Source organism: Chaetodon trifascialis, chromosome 1 (assembly GCF_039877785.1).
Source record: "Chaetodon trifascialis isolate fChaTrf1 chromosome 1, fChaTrf1.hap1, whole genome shotgun sequence".
Taxonomy (NCBI): Eukaryota; Metazoa; Chordata; class Actinopteri; order Chaetodontiformes; family Chaetodontidae; genus Chaetodon; species Chaetodon trifascialis.
In genome coordinates this window covers 27,971,047-27,991,423 of record NC_092056.1, presented here as the reverse complement: position 1 = coordinate 27,991,423, position 20,377 = coordinate 27,971,047, and the positions used below count along the sequence as shown (strand labels likewise).

Genomic DNA, 20,377 nt, shown 5'->3' with positions numbered 1-20,377 from the left:
GGGCAGGGTCCTAGATCAGAAGTCCAGTGCAGCTGGCATGCTGTTATTACCAACTAACATCAAATGAACCGTGTGTGTGAGGATGGGATGGTGGGAGCTCGTGTGGAACCAGGACCCAGGAGTCTAGAGACAGGGGACAGAAGCTCACCTGGGCCAATGTTCCTGCACTGAGACGAACCTGACAGAGCAGCTTTTGCCAGTCTGTGTGAGGTGTTTCACTTGATCAGCATGAGCACTACTTTGGCTTCCTGTGAGTCAAAGAATAGACTTTAAAATCTTACTGTTGGTCTACAAAGCATTAAATGGTCTAGGACCAAAATATATTCTAGATTTATTAACTCCATATGAAGTATCCAGACCCCTCAGGTCATCAGGGACAGGTCTACTGTGTGTTCCCAGAATGAGAACCAAACAAAGTGAAGCAGCTTTCAGTTATTATGCTCCTCACCTGTGGAACATTCTCCCTGCACACCTGAGGTCTGCACCAAGTGTCAGCTCATTTAAATCAGGGTTGAAAACATTATTATTTGCTACAGCTTTTACTTAAAGTAAATTTATTTACTCAATGGTTTTAATCATTCTAAATGCTAAATTATTGTCTTTTACTGGCTTCTGTTTTTAATTTTCCTTTAATTGTATTTTTTCTATTCTTTCTTTCTTTCTTTCTTGCTTTCTTTGAAATGTATGATTTTAATGTATTTTAATTCTGTAAAGCACTTTGAATTACCTAGTGTGCTATACAAATAAATTTGCTTTTCCTTGCCTTGATCAAATATGTTTAAATGACAGTTTTTGTTTGCAAAACATGTCTTATTTGTTAGATTCTTTATGTTTGGTGAAGGAGTAAAACTTGGAGTGAATTCTTTGGCACATCAGATAAAAACGCAAGTTTAAAGGAGATTTATGTCTTTCATGTCATGCATTGTGAATAAACTGTACTTTTGGTATTGCAGTGTGGCTCCAGTTTATTGATTATTCCCTGGTCTCATTCAGAGCTTACAGTCACTAAGGCTGGACAGATGTAGAAAGAGTGCCACCTGCAGACACTGAAGCACCACTGCAGTGAGCCCCTGTTTGCACAGCACCAATCACAAAGGTTGAACAGTGAAGCACAGAACCATCCATCCATCCATTATCTATACCGCCTATCCCTTTCGGGGTTGCGGGGGGCTGGAGCCTATCCCAGCTACAATGGGCGAGAGGCGGGGTACACCCTGAACCGGTCGCCAGCCGATTGCAGGGCAAGCACAGAACCATGGAAAGCTTTTACAAATGTTCAATAGATTTTCTGGCCACACTGGTGGAGACGCCTTGTGATCTGCCTGTTGAACAGCACACCTCTGGGTTTGGTACAGGCTTTGACCTGCCATGCCTGCATCGGGTGGCTGTGTAGAGCAGTCAAGTGGGAGCGTAAAAAAGGCTCTTTCAAGTTTTTCTGGTGGCTGTTAAGTCTGCTTCTTCCAAAACTGCAGGCATACATGGTGGCACAGACCCTGAGAATTTCAGTGGCAAAGAAGCAGCATGTTTGTGAAGAGAACAACAAATCTAAAACCTCCAGGGAGGAAGCACACACAAAGATAAGGAGGGACGACTGAGCAGGAAAACAGCAAGCCTCAAATGTGTTTACTTTGCACTGGTACAGTCCCATTTAGACAACATACCCAACATTTAGTTTGATAAGGAAGATTTACATCCACAAAAACTCACATATACAGAATCTGAATGACATAAAAGTTCACTTTAGAAAATAAAGTGCAAGTATCACAGCATCTATGGATTCACTTGTGTTGTGCTGGGGATGAAAGAAATGTTTAAACTAAGTTCAGTTTCAAATAACAAACACATGTTGGTCCATTTTGAAGGCAAAGACCTGAGAATTACTACAGTGTGTATGATGTTTTTTTGGTTTTTTTTGATGGTCTCAAAATGGCCATCCTGGAGTCTATTATAAAACATTCAGCTATTTTACAATGCAATACATACTGGATCTGGATTACTATGTGTATTAGAACAATAGAAATGACAACTGTGAGGTTCTAAAAGTAAACCTAAAAAAAAAGACAATCCAAAGTGCTACTTTACAGAATGAATATTCTATACGAAAGAAATGCTTACAGTACAAAATCACAAATTAAAAAGCTTATCTAAGGTTCAAGGGGAGCTTCAGTTATATATCATTTTTCTGTACAGACAATGGAAATCACAGAACAATTATCTGCAATCATTTAACTTCCCTGACTGGAAAAAAGCCTCATTTTATCCCAAGCTGACAACTGAAAATCTCAAATTCTTTCCCTTCTTTAATTAGAGTCAGTCTAAGTATTCTGCAAAGAAAGGCTCCAGGCCTGTACAATGAGTTCCTGAGTGATGGTGTCATTAATTCTTCACTGTCCCAGAGAAGAAAAAGCAACCTGTTTGACTGCAAAGTGGATGGGGTTGATTGAGATACTTCAGGCAAGGTGATTATATTTAGCTAAGTCCAAGCCAAATGCTTTATACTTGAGTGCCATCTGTAGCTTGAACAAAAAAAAACCCCTCTCTTCTCAACACAACTTACATTCACCAGAATGACTGATGAAGCCCATTTAAGCTGATAAGCTGGTGCTGACAGACTGTCTCATGGCAGAAGTCTAACCTAGCATTTCGTTACCTCGACAGGGAAAACAAATTAATGCCACTTACAGCTGCAAAGCAAGCACTGGGTCTGAACAGCACCAAAAGCCGATAATGTTTATTTCACCCAGAGTGCTTGTGTTCACCAGCCCAGCTGGTTCGCAGCACTAAATACTAAAGCATGGCAGAAGAATGAGAGGTGGAGGAGGTGGAGAGTTCACGCACTGCTTTTTGGAGGCACTCTTGTGGGTTGTCGCTCAAATTTGGCAGCAGTTACCACAGCAAACAGCAGAGTTTTATCTGACTAAACTGTCAATCTACAGTGTGGCAGTCAGTGGTTGAACATTCTTCTCCAGTTTGTCATTCAAGAAAACTGGATTTTTACAAAAAAGGTTTGATCGCTACAGCATTGACTTTTCCACTGTCTTATGTGCCACATGTTCTTTTCGGTCCATCTAACTCTTCTCCTGGGCCTGCAGCATGTGTTGTCGGGTAGATCCGGTGCTGGTGCTGCCGAGAGCAGAGCCACCGGCCTGTTTCCGCATCCAGTCCAGCATGTAGAACCGCAGCATCAGGAGGAAGCCTGGAGGAACAGAGCAGAACCAAGGTTCAATCACCCACTTCTTTTCTCTGTCTGTGATCACTTCTCTGGATCGCTGGGCCAAAAGCTGGCATGGACGGCACAGACACATCCAAGGAAGGCCAAGACATGTCCCAAATACACACACACACACACACACACACACACACACACACACACACACACACACACACACACACACACACACACACACACACACACACACACACTCAAGACACTGTTCTGGTGGGAACAGCTAACTTCACCTGTTCAAAGGCTGGAAGTATTTTCCTAAATCAGAATATTTGACTGTAGGATATTGTCACTTGTTTTATGGGATTCTTGAAACAGATGAACGTGCCACCTAAAGATGTGAAATCTGAATACAGAATCTACTCCTTTGGCTTCATTCACTGTTACAGGGTGTTGGTATGTGAATCGTCAATATTTTAAAAGGATTTCAGCTGCATTTTAGTTTGATGAGAGAAATGTTTTGGTCCTGATTGAGTCAATAAAAAAACAGTTTTGTTGCAGCTCATCACTTTAGGCTTGTTTTTAGTTGTGTCTATAGCTGTGTCACAGACCTAGACCCAAGTTTACAAGACTTAATCTGAGACAAACTGATTACTGTCACAGTGTATTGTCTGTGACCATCTATATCCTCCTTACAGCACACATAGAATATCTGCTTTCTATATACTACTTACTGGTGTGTGAATGTACGGCGCAGAAGATACTTTTGCTTTGCTTCAGATTTAGTTTAAGAACAGCCACTGTTTAAGAGATGTGGAAATGCAGCTTCACTGCAATAAATGGGAGAGAAGTGTCTAATCATTGTATCTGTGAAGATTTGGTTTAAAGATGATGAAATATGAAGAGATGTGCCTATACGGTTTGTTTAAATCAATACCACTCTACCTATCCATATCTGTCTGTATCTATATAGATATCTATCAAAAGCTACATCCCGGCCACAACTTGTTTTTTTCACACTTTAGTTTTTGTATGGATTAAATGAACTAAATATAATGTGTTGATTACTGAGCTTTACAGCTGCAGAAAGGGCGATTTTGTTACCTGTGGACAGAGCCAAGAGAGCTGTTACTGCTATTTCTAGTTGAGCTGAGTGAATCTAGCCCGCTCCTGGCTGCAGCTTCATATGTAGTGTACATAAGAGCGATATCAATCTTCTTCTAATACAACATCCACCTAATTTAAAATCCCAAAGGATCAATTGTGTATATAGGGCCATGCATACTATTGATGAAGGCCTAAACTGTTGTATCACTAAACTGTCACATTAGCCACTTGGTGCAGAACATTATCCTATTGAACTACCAATGGGCAGCAAAAATGGGGTTAATAAGTTGAGCTTTTGGACCTGAATCAAAAGCATGTGAGAGGAAACAGGCTTTATTCTGATATGCACCAGTAACAGTCAGCCTTGATTAAGCATGGCCATTGTCTCATTCCCACACTGATACAATGGACCAATGGCTCCAGGCACACAGTCACCAATCTCTGAGGCAACAATGAAAATAACCCTGTCCAAAGGCTGACTATATATAGTTAAACGTTCTGTGAAGGTGGAATAATGCAGTAAACTACACAAACACGAAGCCTGAATTGGTTCAAATCCTTTTTTCCTTTGGATCACTATATTTGCTTTGGTGACAGTGATGCCATATTAAGACTCTGTATAATACCTGAAAATGCAAGTCTCCGTCCTGTTGCGATAGTTCTGTGGTATGGTCTATTATTAATGACAAAACATACAAAATAGTCCACAGAAGTTGATAGATACCGACAGCCATGCTTTCCTCCTCATAGTGTAAACCTCACGTAGACTGACTGAAGTCTGTAACTGTGTTTGACTGGCACAATATACTGCAAGTACAAACCTTGGAAAGAGTTGAGGATGCAGGAGAGGAAGAGAACAAATTCAGAGAGAGTTCCAAAGTCTAGGAAAGTCAGACCCCAAGTTGTCCCAAAGAGGCAGCTCAGGCCCCAGATGCTGAGAAAAGCCACCCGGTTCTGCCTCCATTCGTCCCTCGTGCGGATCTCCCTATAGACCAGGAAGAGCATCACAAAGCCCGAGCACACCAGGATGACCAGGATTACCATAGTGGTGAAGTAGTGGCCCAGCAAGGCCTTCTGGGTGTCTTTCATCCAGCACCTGGAAACACCAAATACACTCAGAGAAGGAAAAGCAAGTAATGCCAAAAATGACAAATAAAATGGCGAGTTTTCTGAAACTGACATTAGACTGAAGACTTTAAAAACATGGGCTGTGTGACTTTGTGATTTACTGTGCTAGCTTTTATTTGTACAGCATCCAGGGATTATCTGCACATGTTTGTCCACAGCAAATATCTTTATCCAGGTAGTGCTGCTTACATCAGATAAGGATCAGCTTTGACATCACATGACCGCACCGCTCTCACTCCATAAATGTCACCTACTGCCATCAGGATGATGACAGGAACAGCAGGGAGAACTGGAAAACAGGTTTAAAGGTCATACGTTAATAACATCTTTACCTGAATGTGCCATGAAGTAGTTTTCTTTTTGGAAATGTTGCTTCAAACACTCACCAAAGCCGACCAGGTTCCATATGTAGGGCTTTGGGGAGGGTTTGAAAACCACGCGCACCAACCAGAAGGTGTGGAAAACTTCAATGCCCATCCAGGTAAAGGAGCTGAGCAGGGTGTAGTGGAGGGTTGCCCCCACCCAGGCACACACACTCTCCCCTCCCACATTGGCCAGGATCGCAGTTAAGAAGAAGATCAGATTGAGGAAGGCCAACGAGACAGCTAAGCCCAAGTGGATGGGCATGGACTGCTCCTTAGCTCGCCTGCTAGAGGGAGAGAGCAATGGAAATCAGTGGAATACTTAATTGTCCCAAATGACTGATCTTTTTTAATAAACTAGATCAGACCTAAAAAAGTCCTATTACCTCTTCTTGCAGAGAAAAATGATGAGAGCTATACAGCTGACCACAGACACTGCACAGCCCAGAGATGTAATGACAGTCAGGGCCAGCAGGTGGCACACTGGGCGAGGCTCTAGTTGCTGTCAGGGGACACAAAGCAATCAGCAAAGTTACACTATAACACCAAAATCTGAGAGTGTACGCGTTTCTGTGTATTTTTTGTATGTTTTGTCACCATAAATTGATCTGCTGTGTGTCTCACCACTAGTACTGAGAAGAAAGTCAGATGGTTACAGAGGCACTCGGTGTATTTTGCTCCCTGTTGACGTGTCTCACATCCATCCACCAGCCAATTAACCTGCAATGGATCTGCACAGAGAAGGTACAGATTTAAACATACATCATACAAATAAACGGGGAAACACATGTATGTGTTGAATGAATATTGGCTTTATGGTTTTAAAGGGTTCAAACCTTTCCTGGTGTCCCATGAAACACATTTCCTTGAATGCATTTTCTGAAATGAAGAGGAGGCAGAGATGTGAGCAGTAATCATTTCTCGTCTAGATGAACACATTTTTATTCATATTAACAAAGTTTCGGGTGCTTTGAAGCAACCACCGCATCCTTTGATTCAGCAGTGCATGAAAGAGCAGCTACTGTAAATAGCTGCATTCATTACTTCTGTCCGACGAGCAAAATCTACTGCCTGTCCCCCCCATCACCACACATAGTTCAGTGTAACAGAGATCAGCTATGACACTAAATGGTAGGTTTATGGGGATGTGTGCATTGCAGAAAGGAAGCAACAGACAGTACAAACAGCACCACCTGTTTTCGCAAGATGTGATGTAAGAAAAGAAACCTTCAAGTGGTTTCCATGTATTCTCTGTGTGGAGGTAGACAGCGAGAAGACGCCATGAAACTGAAACAACAGCATCCGCAGCAAGCCCACATTTGAGAAGTCTGTGTGTCAACTGACACGTATACTGTAAACATTATGGGAACAAAAAGAACATTTGCTCCAGTGTTTCACTTTTAGGATAAAACTGTGTTCTGCAACCTTTCAGGACAACATTTGATTCTGTGTCAACTGTTCGTAAAAGCAATATATTTCTGTGGCTACTGTCACACAACCAAACATTAGTACCACACTAGTAACCAAATCATTAAATCCTCTGTATGTAGCATCAAATGACTTGTTGCAGTTTGGATAGGGGGCCTTTTTCCAGTGTTCATCACCTACGACTGACTTGTCAAACATTTGAAAGTATGGATTGAGACAATGTAAAGAGGACAGTGATGACACTGACACAGACCAAAAGGCAGAACAAGCACACAAACTTACAGGTATGACATCATGGTGAAAGCCAATCCTGATTGGCTCAGACAGATCGGTGATGATCTCGTTCTCCACTGTGATTCCCACGACATCATCAAGAATCCTGGCTTTCTTGAAACCCTCCTGGAATACAAACACACGCACACTTCTTTACCTGTCCTCTCATGCCTTAATATTAAGTATGATCAGTACTAAGAATGAAGTATTTCAGTCTTTTAGCATTTCTGTCAGTAGAAATGGTGTATTGTGTATCAAGAAAGAGTAGAATTACTGCCTCAGCCTCAGGGGAAATACCTGGAACAGAGAGTTGTTTTTGAAGAAAGTGCAGACTACTTTGTTGGTCTTTTTTGCAGCTTGCTTCAGAGCGGGGGGGATCTGGATGGTGATAGTGGACTCTGCAGATACACCTTGAGCAACCTGGAAAACAGAATATGTACAGAGAAAATGACCACAACGTTGCACAGGGTTCGAGTCAATTCACTTTCAAGTCACTGTGAAAAATGAACACAGGAACCACTATCCGTAAACCAGGTAATCATTTCACTATCGATTCTTAATCAGGAACAACGTCAATGTTTTCACATTTTCAAATTTTGAGTTAAATGAGAGACAGGACTTGTACCACCCTGCAGCTTTCTTGTGAGTGTGCATCACAACCCCATGCTGTACACAGCTGTAATTAGTAGATGTGCGTGCGGATTGCTGGGTACTTACACAAATGGCCCTATTTTAAGATAGTTTGGAGGACAAATGTCAGCTTTCTACTCTACTTGTCAGTAAAATGCTACTATCACTCACTTTCATGTGGTTAACCTGTCACCTTTTTTCTCAACTAAATCACCACCTCCCTCGACTTGAATGAAAATGTTACAGCAGTTACTCAATCGCTGGGATAAAAACCTGCTATGAACTAAGCCCCTGATTTAAAACGGATGCACACAGTCACTGGAGAGAAGCAGCCTACCCAGCTGAGCTGTATTATTCTGTCGAATAGAGAAAAGGGAGTGCAGTCTGTCCACCATGGCAAAAATGGACTTTGAGTGAAGAAATGAACACATAAATGAGTTTATTTCTGAATCAACAGGTTTCTTTGAATGTGAACTGCAAGACTCTCAACCCATGGCAACCACTGAAGAAGAAACGTTAACATGTTATATCATTTTTTTGGAGTGGTTGCCATCTTTCTTATACAAAACTAAGAATGAATAGCATTAAATGATCAAGTCACATAGTCAGTGTTAGGAGTGACTACTGCATGCTGAAAAATTCCTATTCCATGGTTCCAAACAGACATAAGAGCACAAATAATGGATGTGTTTCTGTTTCTGTTGGTGTCAGAGAGGAAATGTGCTTCATTTTTGAATATGCAGCTAAAACACAACTAGACTAGTGCGGTTACAATCTTGCTGATGCGGCCTGTGCATACTGCAGCATAGGTTGACACATGACCTGAGACAATTCAGACTCAACTCTGTAGATCAAAGTTTATTCTTGACCCAAGAAACCCACAACGAGCTTTATCTGCTGAGGAAGATCATATCAAATGTTGGAAAGTTCCAGTTGTTGCTACATAGACCTCGTGGTGAGATTCTCTGCCGGATCTTACTGTAAATATTGCTTTTAGTTCTGGTATCCTAACTGTGATAATGAGGCACATTTGAACTCTTTTTGTGTGTGTCTTACAGGCGATGTCAGGTTGTAGCCTCTGAAATCCTCCTTCATCTCCACCTCAGAGCTGTGAGCGCAGGGATGCTCAGGAACCTGTGCAGCCTGGGATCTGCACACATTAACACACACCACCATAATATTAAGTTAAAAGCTGTGCACATGGCCTTTTCAAAGAAGTAGTGTTCATTTTGTAAGCCCCACCCTAACACAGTACAAAGCTTAGCTTCCTGTTTGTAGTCAAAAGCTTCATAACAGTGGCCTTAGCAATTAACACAAAGCTGTATGAGAAGGAGGATGTTGACAAAAACACCCTATTATGCTACTTCAACAACAAATGTGAGGAAAAAAAGAGGAAATTACATGTTGACTCGGGTGGATCCAAGGTCCACTTGATCACATAATTTTTCTGGGAAAAAAAAGAAGAGTTTGACATACTACAGACAAACGATACATACGTACTCTGAACTGTGACACTTAAACAGAATCTGATTCTCAATCCATTTGTATCATCTTTGGATTTTGAGATGAATGAAGTTTTGAGAATTTCTATTTTAAAGATGATTCTTCCATAGACACGTTTGACTGCACAAAAAGAAATTTTAAGAACTGAAAAACTGACTTAACCTAAAACCTTTCAGTTATCTCAAATCAGTTAAAGCTTCATCTTGCTAAATATATTCCATTTACAGATTTAATGCAGATAACACCCATTCTCCCTTACTGCAGTCAATCATCTGTCCCTTGAACTCGTAGGCTGTCCGTATTTTGTCTGTGATTGCATCATTATTGATCGTTCCGTTCCTGATGCCGTGGCGTGCTTCGGGTTTGTTGGGGCCCTGGGACAGATCTGTGCAGCATGACGTCTGCAGGCTGGCAGGCCAGCACAGCGTAATGTTCTTTCCTTTGATCTGTGCGACAAAATAAGACAAACAAAACAAAAACAAACAACCCTCATTAACATCCTCAATGAGGAGGCTGCTGGAGCATATACACTCAATCTGAGTCTCACTTCACCTACATGCAGTTTAGCACGACACAGTACCATTTCACTTTCAGAGCTGATACCACACTTTGCATAAGTTGGTTATGTTTTGACACCTTCCACTTTCTACAGTCCTGATTCCAAAGAAATCAGAATGTGATCACTTGCTAATCCTTTCTGACATATACTCAACTGAAAACAGTACAAAGACAATATATTTAATGTCTGAGCTCATCAGCTTCATTGATTTTTAATATCTGCATATTCTGAATTTGATGCAGCAATACATTTCAAGTCGGGACAGGAGCAACTACAGACTGGGAAAGATGGTAAACAGGTTGATTGGTAGTATCAGGTTGGGTATGAAAGGGGCATCCTGGAAAGGCTCAGTCGTTCACAAGCGAGAACGGAGTGAGTTCACCACTTTGTGAACACATGAGTGGATAAAGGAAACTCAGGGACACTTTATCATTTTGTCTATTCCTTCCTGTTTCTGGTTTACCTGCAGCTTCAACTGGTCCAGCAATGGCTCCCAGTACAGACAGAAGTGACTTTCCCCCGGTGAATCAAGTCCAAACTGCTTGAGGGGAATGACATCAGACCGCCTGCACTTGGCTGTGATCTCCCCATCGATGGACAGAGAGCTCTCACTGGCTGAGATTAAGATCCTTTCACAGCCTGTGGAGATGTTGACAGCCAGGTTCAGGTCCTTGCCATGGTGCCAAATGCCACAAAAGTTCAAGCCCAGGTCATTTTCACTTGAACCTGAGGGAGACAGAAAGGCACATGCAGAAAAAAAAAGTTTAGTTTCCTATTAAGTGTTACAAAACTGTTGTGAATGCAATACTGAAACAAACACTGAAGTTTTACACACAAACCCAAAGAAAAACAGACGAGCTCACGCTGTGTTCAACACAAAAAAGGGATTTCATCAATTTCTGAGTGTTATTTTCCTGATAATTAGCAAAGTCTGCTTGTTCCAAGAGTTTTTTGGAAACCACATTCTTACTAGCTCAAATGGTGGTCATTAAGATTTTGGAAAAACCCCCCAAAGCCTGAGGTCATTAATTGTAATTATTTAGAACTTATATTTACACACTGAGCAGTTACATCTGTTTAAAGTTGCTGTGTCATTCGCAAACATGCAAATGGGCACAGCAAACGCCCCAAAATCTAACCAGATCATCTACCGCACCAAGGAAACATGTTGCATATGCTGTTTTTGAATGTCTCTTGAATATCACTGCACATGACTACATAGTGTATACCACAGAGGACCACACAGGAGCTACAGTGTGTACGAGGCTAAAAGAAATGATCTGTTTCCAGTGTGGGTACCATACCTGTGGAAAGGAGGATGATCAAGATGAACGCAGCTCTCATATTATCTGTCAGTCAGGGCTCCACTGGTAACAACTGCCACAGGAAACAAAGGAAGCAAAATGTAGTTGGAAAAGAGGAACAAATCTATGGTTTATTTCTGCATAGGCAGATCAGAACAGTCAGTCAGCAAATTAAAAACCCCGCCACTGAAACCTGTCTCATAAAGTGGAGGATTAAATGAAAACGCACTGTGTGCATTTGCTGCCAGTTTAGAAGTGTAAAGGGCAAAACCATGAATATATCTGTCATGTAACTTTCTCTCACTCAATACTTTCTGTGTGCAAACACACAGAAAAACACACATAAAACAAAAAGTCCCTTTCCAGAGGTTTTTTTTAAAGATACTATTCTTATCCAGATGCCTGGCTTGGTATCTACACTATACTCTTATCAATTAATACAAATGAGCTCAGGCTCAAAATACACACAGGGACCTTTCTGTGCTGTTATCAATGGAAACAGTCTTTCCGTTTAACTGGCACACACACACACACACACCAATTCAGTCTTTCCATCATCCAATAGCAATCTGATTTTTCTTGTTCCATGTACAAAAGTACCATGCTTGCAATATCAATATGCTACAGACATTACAGAATTTACAGTAGTAGAGGAGAATATAATGCAAAAATAATTTCTACATTTTGCATCATTGTTAAACTTCCTGAGAATCATGTGAGTATTACTGGACACATATGTGTCAATCAACCACACACACGCACACACAGCTGTGTCATTTTCGATTTCGGCCAAACACCGACTCATCCCAGACAGTTTTCATCATATGGACTTTGAAGCTTTACTTGTTGCCCACATGATCACCCACTTGCCAGCTTTGTCACAGCATTGGCACAGTCACCCATGGTCACACTTTGCAATTTAAAATACAACAAATAAAGACTGCATCTCCGACTGTGTGGTGTTACTGTATAGTACGTGTGACAGACAGAACTTGAGCAGCTGCACATTTTGGAGGGGAAACAGAGCAGTCATGGTCGTCCTCAACACCACAAGACAGACAGGAACAAGCTGAACCACAGACAATTCAGAAAGACAGCAAAAGAAGAAATTTTGTTTCAGTCCTCTAATACTCCATAAACACACACCTGTGACCGCAATCAGTATGACTGCTCCAAACAGATTGCTTCAAAATGTCAGATTTTGTTGAGAAATTTGATTTATGAATGAATGAATGAGTGGTGGAAAGAGATGCACCACAATTGAGGGTGATATTCAGATAAATATTAATTGTACCTCCAAACTTTAAGCATGCTTTCCACTCCATCTGTGTGTGTCTTGGCAACCATTCTGCTAAAGTCACTGAAGAGCTACATTGCTTGGCAGAAAAATAATTATTTGTTGTCACTAAATTTGCTATGTTTTTATTTCATGAAACCTATCCAGGCATATGCAGTAACCATTATATAACAGCAATAAGCCACGCTAGGTCATTGTTTACAGTGATTTTAGAACAGTTAAGGGCCATTCTGAGGCACAGGATATTGTATAGTTGGGGGTAAGATAGCTCTTTATAACGCTGAGACACACACCTGATACTCAAAAAGGACATAAGCCTTGGTCAACCACACAGCGATGCACAGACAAACACACACAGAGAGGGATGTTTAAGCGATACAGAGCAACAAGCTGCAATGGGTTTTTGGGCTATGAAACAATTCAACACTTTCACAAACGACTGTGGCTTCCATTTAATTTAAAAGTTTAATCTCTCAGCAGCATCATTGACTGGTACTGACTTTTTACTGGAATTGAATTAATTCAGGCACCTATGTAACATGTTGCTTCAAAGTCAAAATTGACCAGTACACCAGTGTGTGAGGCTGTACAGATGGACAAACTAAGCTCCAAATTATGACTGCATGTGTTATGAGGAGGGTAAGTCTTAAATGAGGAACAGTTAACAGGCAGTTAATAGTCTATTGCACCCTATAATATACCTTTCATACAAATGTAATTTCATAGATTTCATCAAAACAATTATGTACTGTTCTAAATATGATACATACTACCTTCCCACAGCTTTCAAGTTTCTCTGTGGTTTTGACACTTCCCTTTTGTGACAATTCAAGAATAACATTAAAAGTTTTGTGGAAAATGTGCTAGGGTTTGACTTCACAGTGGTTTTATGATAAGGAACTATGTTTTACACGCACCCTCTTGCAGAGAGAGGCAGAGCAGTGTCGAGGTTCATCAAGCTGCAGTGGATTTAAATTGTGATGTATAAACAAGTAACACCACCACAGTAAATGAAGCTGCACCCTATTTCCTTTGTTTCTGGAAAGGTGACAGTTTGGACAGGTTTTTCACATATCATCAGACATTTTAAATAAAAAGCATGTAAAGCTACAGAACTTCTGCAGTTATGAACACAATAATCTAATATTATGCCTTAGCAGCTCTGAAAGATCAGTAAAAATCAACAGATCAACAGAGGCAACAGAGTACACAGTCAAGCAGCCTTTTGGTGGTAGTGGATGTACAAATGTGGCAGCGGTCTACCTTGCTGTAGTTTTACCATGGCCCACACAGTCCACAGAGACCACCTCTTCCTCTACAATCTGTTATACTCAACGCAAGTCTGGTCATACTGCACCATTTTCTGGAAATACAATCGAGTAACTTGAGTGAGTTGTGTGAATGCATTCTCGAACTAGGACATAGTACTATGACGATAAAAAAACAAAACAAAACAAAAAAAACACATCTCATGGTCTTTTATGAGCAGATACAGTAAAAGCTAGTAAGTGGTCCTCTTATCTATTTCATTTTTTAGCCAATCCAGTTAAACCCACTGAAGACCCTGCTGTTCTATCAATAAACTACATTATTACGCTATATACAATGCTAACAATCATAAACAAAGCTAAGGATAACGTTGTAAAATGCATTGCCTTATAATAACTGTATCTTGTCACTTGAAAACGGCAGCAGAGGCACTGCAAACATATTTTAGAAGACAGACATATTTTAAACAACATTCAATTAAGAATGTTGTCTCAGATCCTCCAAGACGAAGACAATAAATGTAAAAAATGTAAAAATGGGATGTTTTCACTAAGTAATCAGAAATCATGTTAAGCTGCCAACGTTTGGTGATAGCTAAACATAAAACATCCAAAATGGCTAAATTTAGACTGAATAAGGAGCATATAATCATGCTTTTGGGTGAAATGATGACACACAGCTCAGCAACAAGATTCTACAACAGTCTTTCAGTATCACACTGGTGGCCAATTCACACACAGCATTAATGTGTGACTCACATCAGCCTCCACCAGATCCTGTGCATTACGGCTCTCTGACTACAGACAGTTTATTGATAAAGAAGGCATCTAGTTGCACTGTGGGAAACAGTGAACCAGTGTCAACTCACCCAAAGACAGCTAGCTACAATTGTGAAGACACAGCGGACAGCTCAGTTCTCTAGAAATGTTGTCTTCCACTGACACCCTAAATATCTTTTGAGCATGTGCATGTGTTCCTTATATGCAATGTCACGTTTTCAAAGTGTTAATACTACATTACATAGTGCTATTTTTGCACAGGGTATAAGCTGTCCATGCATGAGTGCTTTAACATAAAAAGTGACATTTCCCTTGTATGGAGCTTGATAACAGAGAAATGATGTACTTTTTCTCAGCTCAAACCACCATAATTCCCCTCTTACACGTTTCAACTTGCTGAACTGGCATGACATGTAAACTAACTCTCACTCCCACCCACCCCCACACCCTCTCTATTCTCCCCGCATGGCGCCCAGGCATCAATTCAGCACAAGAATTTCCCCTTTCTTTCACTTCCCAGCTCTTGTGTGTGTGTAAGAGTGAGAGGCACTGACCAAAGACTGGCATAAATGGAAGTGTGTGTGAGATGCAGACTGGAACACTGCTCACATACCGCAGACCTAGCATTTCTCATTTTCAGTAGCAGGCCCACATTAATCCTGAAACTTGTTGCTTCGCTGCGTTCGTCACTCCTACACACATGCAGGATGAGATGAAGTTGTGCGTGAATGCATGCATATCCAGCAACCCACACATGTCTGAATGAGGCAAGTCACTATAACCCACTGACCTAGTCTGTCGCTTTGTGTTTTCCAGTAAAATGTGTCTTCTCATCTCTACATCGTATAGGGGTCTGACTCACACTGTCACACCCAGATAAACATTAATCATCTTCAAAAGTCACAAACAATGTGTGACGCAGACAGCAGATAGGGGTGACAGACAGACAGAGAGGGAGTAGGCAAGAAATCAACTCCTCTCAGTATTGTCTGAGACATTTATTTATGGAGGTGCAGCATTTTCAGCTTCACCTTTAGCCATGCTAACAGCAACATCTGTCAGTCAGTCCACCACTTTGATCCAGACTGAAATATACCATTTTTATTTTTGGTTAAATATCTCAACATTCTATTATCTACAATTACAGTTAGTCATTTGGCAGACGCTTTTATCCAAAGCAACGTACATATGAATTCCAACACCGATGGCGCAGTATCGGGGCAGTTGTCAGGTTCAGTATCTTGGGTATCTCAGGATACTTCGGCATGTGGACTGCCAACGCAAGGAATTCTCCTCCTTCTGACTGGCAGACGACCACTCTACCACCTGAGCTCCTGGATGGATCTCCATGACATTTGGTTTCTACCTGAAAAACTAGACTGTGTCTAGTGCTACTTTTAGCATGTTAGCAAGGCCTAGTATACTAACATGCAAAACTCATATTAGCTTTTAGCTCAAAGCACTGCTGTGCATAAGCATAGCCTCACAGGACTGCTAGCATGTCACATAGTATGACTACAATACTGACAGGCTGCAGCTGGCCAAACTGTCTATTTTAGTGAAAGAGGTACTTGTCAGGTTTGACAGTGAATTCTATCAAAATGCTGACTTGGCTCTTAAGCTACAGCTGCACCTCAGATCTCGCTTTCAAATCCTATGATATACGGGACTTGTTTTCAGTATAGTTTCTCACCATCTCACATTTTCTGTGACTACTTTTCAAGTCTGTCCTTCAACATTTCTGAATGCTCACCTGAATTAATTTTATTTATTCATTTTCTTGTCCCTTTGTGTGTCTCAGCCTCTTCTGGTGTAAGCAAAACTTTATGTTCCGCTAACAAAGCCTGACAAAAAGACAAGGTTGCAGCCACATTTACAATACAGACAGCATTTGTGGTTTGAATTTTGTACTACAAGAGTTTCAGTTTGAGTTTTCCCCACTCCTCTGAAAGTGGCAGAGTGAGGGAGCAAAGAATGTGCATGGAAGAGTAATGCAAGGAACAAAAGCTTCTCTTTGTTGTCAGGACTTAGCGCTGAAGTGACAGCGAGCTTGAATAAGGGTCAAAGATCACTGGCTGGTTTGGAGGGTGTTTAAGCCATTGATTAAAAGACATATGCAGAAATATTCAAACACAAACAGCTTTCACTCTCTGCTTAACACAGTCAAGATGACGGCAACATGCAGATGCTAAAGACCACTTTGAACAACGATATTGTATAACTGTCGAATGATTTGGTTTATTTTCCAGTTCTTATGAGCTTTCCTTCAAGACTAAGGATGAAAACAAATCCATGGTGTTAGGTACAATGAAACACAAAAGTTCCATTAAGGAAAAAGTGATTACATCTTCTGAAGAAACACACTGACCTCATGTGTCTTCTTTATTTGTGTTTTTGCAGCAGCTGCTGCTGTGAGAAGAATGCACTTTGCTACCATGTCGTGCACTGCTGCCAGCATGACAACACGATAAGACTGTGGTTTGATTTTTTCAGCCACAATACCAAAAGCAACTGGCACGTGATGGCTGCTGTTTGACATGCCGACTGACAGCACATAGTACCAGCAGTTCAGGACTTGTGCATGAAAATGACTGAGTGAGTCACTGAGGAAGCTTCTGAAAGTGAGAATCATAACATGTAATTGAAAGTATTCTTAATAACTTTTTCATTCTCACCAGCTGTAACAAACAATAAAAAACTCAGCAGAGCTATGTCAAAGCAGGAATGAGTGCTGCACAGAAATGTTTCTAGTTGAAGTGGAAGACTAGATGGACGATGGCTGATGTGGAATGTTCCCTAGGCTACATTTGTGTCAGGACCTTGCATTCTTTGTGCTATCACCACTGTGACACAGTGTGCACATCTGCACGAGTGTTTATGTATCCCTTTATCTGTATCTTGACATCCTCTGTGAGGAAATTGGAGGAGCAGGTGGAATGCTGCAGATATTTCCTTCGGGGCTATGAATGAATCAATAAAACAACACATACACACACACACACAGACACACATAAACACACCCACACACACATGCACAGACAAAAGCCAGCATACTATTAAGCCTAAATAACCCCTAGTGTGGCCACAAGCTGCAGTTTGCCACCAGGGGCTTTCTTTTTCTCATTATGAAAAATGAAGTTAGCACAAAAGAGAAGGAGTTCCTGCAATGAGTCACACATCCACTGCAATATTTGCATGGCATTTTTCATTTGCAGTTTCAAACAAAAACAAAAAAAATTAGCATGTGCTGGATGACAAATACTTAAACTGGGGCAATGCCCTGGTTTCTCTTCTGTTTCTAGTTTTTTCACATGACAGGCTTTTTTTTACTGAGTGAAGACTTTTGATTATGCACCTTGGCATAGACAGGAAACCGCATACATGTGGCAAGAGCAGGATAGAGCATTGAAGTCCCTCCTGCTCGCCTTTGATATCAGCATTTCAATGTCAGCATGAACCAACACATCATCTTTCAGTAAGGGTCGGCTTGTGAGAGGAAAGAAAAACAGGCATAGCAGAACCCTGTTACTGCAAATAATTAAGAAGATGCCTTCCTGAGCCCCAGCGCCCAATACACACACACAGAAAAATAATGTCTGAATAAATGTCAAATAATTGAATAAATAAGTATTAACTATGGGAGTGCTGTAAACAAACAACAGAAAGATGCACGAGCTGGCATTATGTTCACCTCATTATCGCGTCTAATAAACAAAATATTTAACATTTACTTTCCAAAGAAACCATTTTAATACAATTTACTTTAACTTACTTAGTAACAGTGATAACACAAGAATATTTTGAACAAATCAAAAGGGTCATAATAGAGGTGCTAATGAATAGCAGACACGCTCAATGATTTTACAGCATTATAACGTCGTAGCTTAGCTTGTTTCCATAGCAATGTAAGATTCGTATTTTTCCTTCGGCTTACCCTGGGTAGTTTTTCCGTCAATAGTCGGTGTTTCTGGTCTCCTCTTGAAGACAGCAAGACTCTCTGACGCTCAGAGTCAGCAGTAAAATATTTCACTCTCTGGTCCTCACACAAACTGGACTGGAGAAAGAAATTAAGAAGTATCGTAATGTTACACACCGCAGCGACTACCTGGGATGGACGCGCACCTAGCTTCGGCCAGTCATACAAACCGACTAATGTTGTCCAGAGGCAGAAAAACAAAAATTGATTCGGTTACAGCTGCTGTTTTTCAGATCATTCCTGGAGTCTACAACACGCTTGAGACGGTTGAAGATACTTCAAAAACAAAAAGTCCGAAGAACAAGACGCCGGTCTGAGGCGGTGACGCATACAGACGCTCCGCTCATGCAGACTGCCAGCGCCAGCGAGGTAGCCACAGCAGCGACAGCGAAGGTTGCTGTTTCCGGTCATGACTTTCACAATACATCACATGGACAACCGCAACGTCCTACAAATAAACGTGTATTTAGAATGTACGTACAAATCTTTGCTCAAAGAAGCCTTCTTTTCCCCTCAACTTTTTATTTCCTCTGCCGGGACACATGTGTTTCTATTTATATATGTTCCAGTAAATGTTAATGTCAATCCTCAGTAGTTCCTTTTCTTATACAACTTTTTAAATGATTTTATTTTCATTTTAAGGAGGAAGTCCTTGAGGGAAGAGTGCCGGTTTTATGCTACTAGTCTCATTTCACTGCTGTCCAGCAACAATGTTCAAAAGGGAAGCCGGACAAGCTGCCTCTATCTGGGTGTGGGAGCACAGAGGAGGGTCTGCATAATTGAGGGTACAATCTGTCAGTTCCCTTTCCAAAGCCTCTCTCAATACAAGTAGTAGAAAATCCTCAAGCTTACATAGCTGTCGGTGTTTGTTTATTGAGGAAATAACCGTTTATTGTCATTGCTGTTGACCTATAGCTTGGTAATTATAATTAATATCATAAATGGGCCAGAAATGTAGACTATAATTTTTTTATATTGTTCACTGTGGAAGCATTCCCACATAAATTAGAGTACATTTTTGTAAACTACATTCTGTCCAGGCCTTGGGTCAAGGTCAGGTTAGAACTCAATTCAGGACACTGCATAACTTCCCAAATAAGTGGTGCAATATGTAGGAATTGTATACTGTATCAAACATAGATGTAGCCTCTGTGATGTCATCCATAGGTTTCTAAAGAGCCATAGTGAAGCCATGCACTAATTATACATAACTTTAAGCCGTAACTTAAGCGAATGAGTTATATAAAAATCCCTCACACAGATGGCAGAAAATTGTGTTTTTAAGGCTGTAAACATGTTAATTTGTGCAGTAATGTTGGTCATTTTGGGCGTAATATGGGGGTCTATAGGGATTGACTCACTTTTGGGACCAGCCTCAACTGGCCATTTGAGGAACTGCACTTCCTCAAATGGCGTCTGTTTTTGGCACTTGAGTGTGTGCTTCATTTTTCAGCCCTGGAAGTTGCCACTTGGTAAGATTCGACTGAAGGTCACTCCAAACAGTAGCTATAGCTACTGTCTGCCATCAGCTAGTTAGTTCAGTTAGCTAATGGCCCAATTAGCTGACCCTCAAGCTAAGAGATCGGAGCATCCGCA

General features: G+C 41.0%; 1 protein-coding gene across 1 annotated transcript; it reads right to left on the bottom strand.

Annotated features, from left to right (window-relative positions):
- Positions 1-1,602: 1,602 nt before the first annotated feature.
- Positions 1,603-19,130, bottom strand: LOC139336423 (adhesion G-protein coupled receptor G5-like). Its single transcript, XM_070970540.1, has 15 exons — positions 18,740-19,130; positions 11,461-11,533; positions 10,620-10,882; positions 9,857-10,043; positions 9,496-9,541; positions 9,151-9,244; positions 7,762-7,884; positions 7,474-7,590; positions 6,600-6,642; positions 6,388-6,494; positions 6,150-6,265; positions 5,788-6,050; positions 5,591-5,690; positions 5,095-5,369; positions 1,603-3,196 (listed from the first exon to the last, which is right to left on the bottom strand). Exons 2-15 carry the CDS (start codon positions 11,498-11,500, stop codon positions 3,069-3,071), a joined length of 1,902 nt encoding a protein of 633 aa, XP_070826641.1. The 5' UTR covers positions 11,501-11,533; positions 18,740-19,130; the 3' UTR covers positions 1,603-3,068.
- Between the last annotated feature and the right edge of the window lie 1,247 nt (positions 19,131-20,377).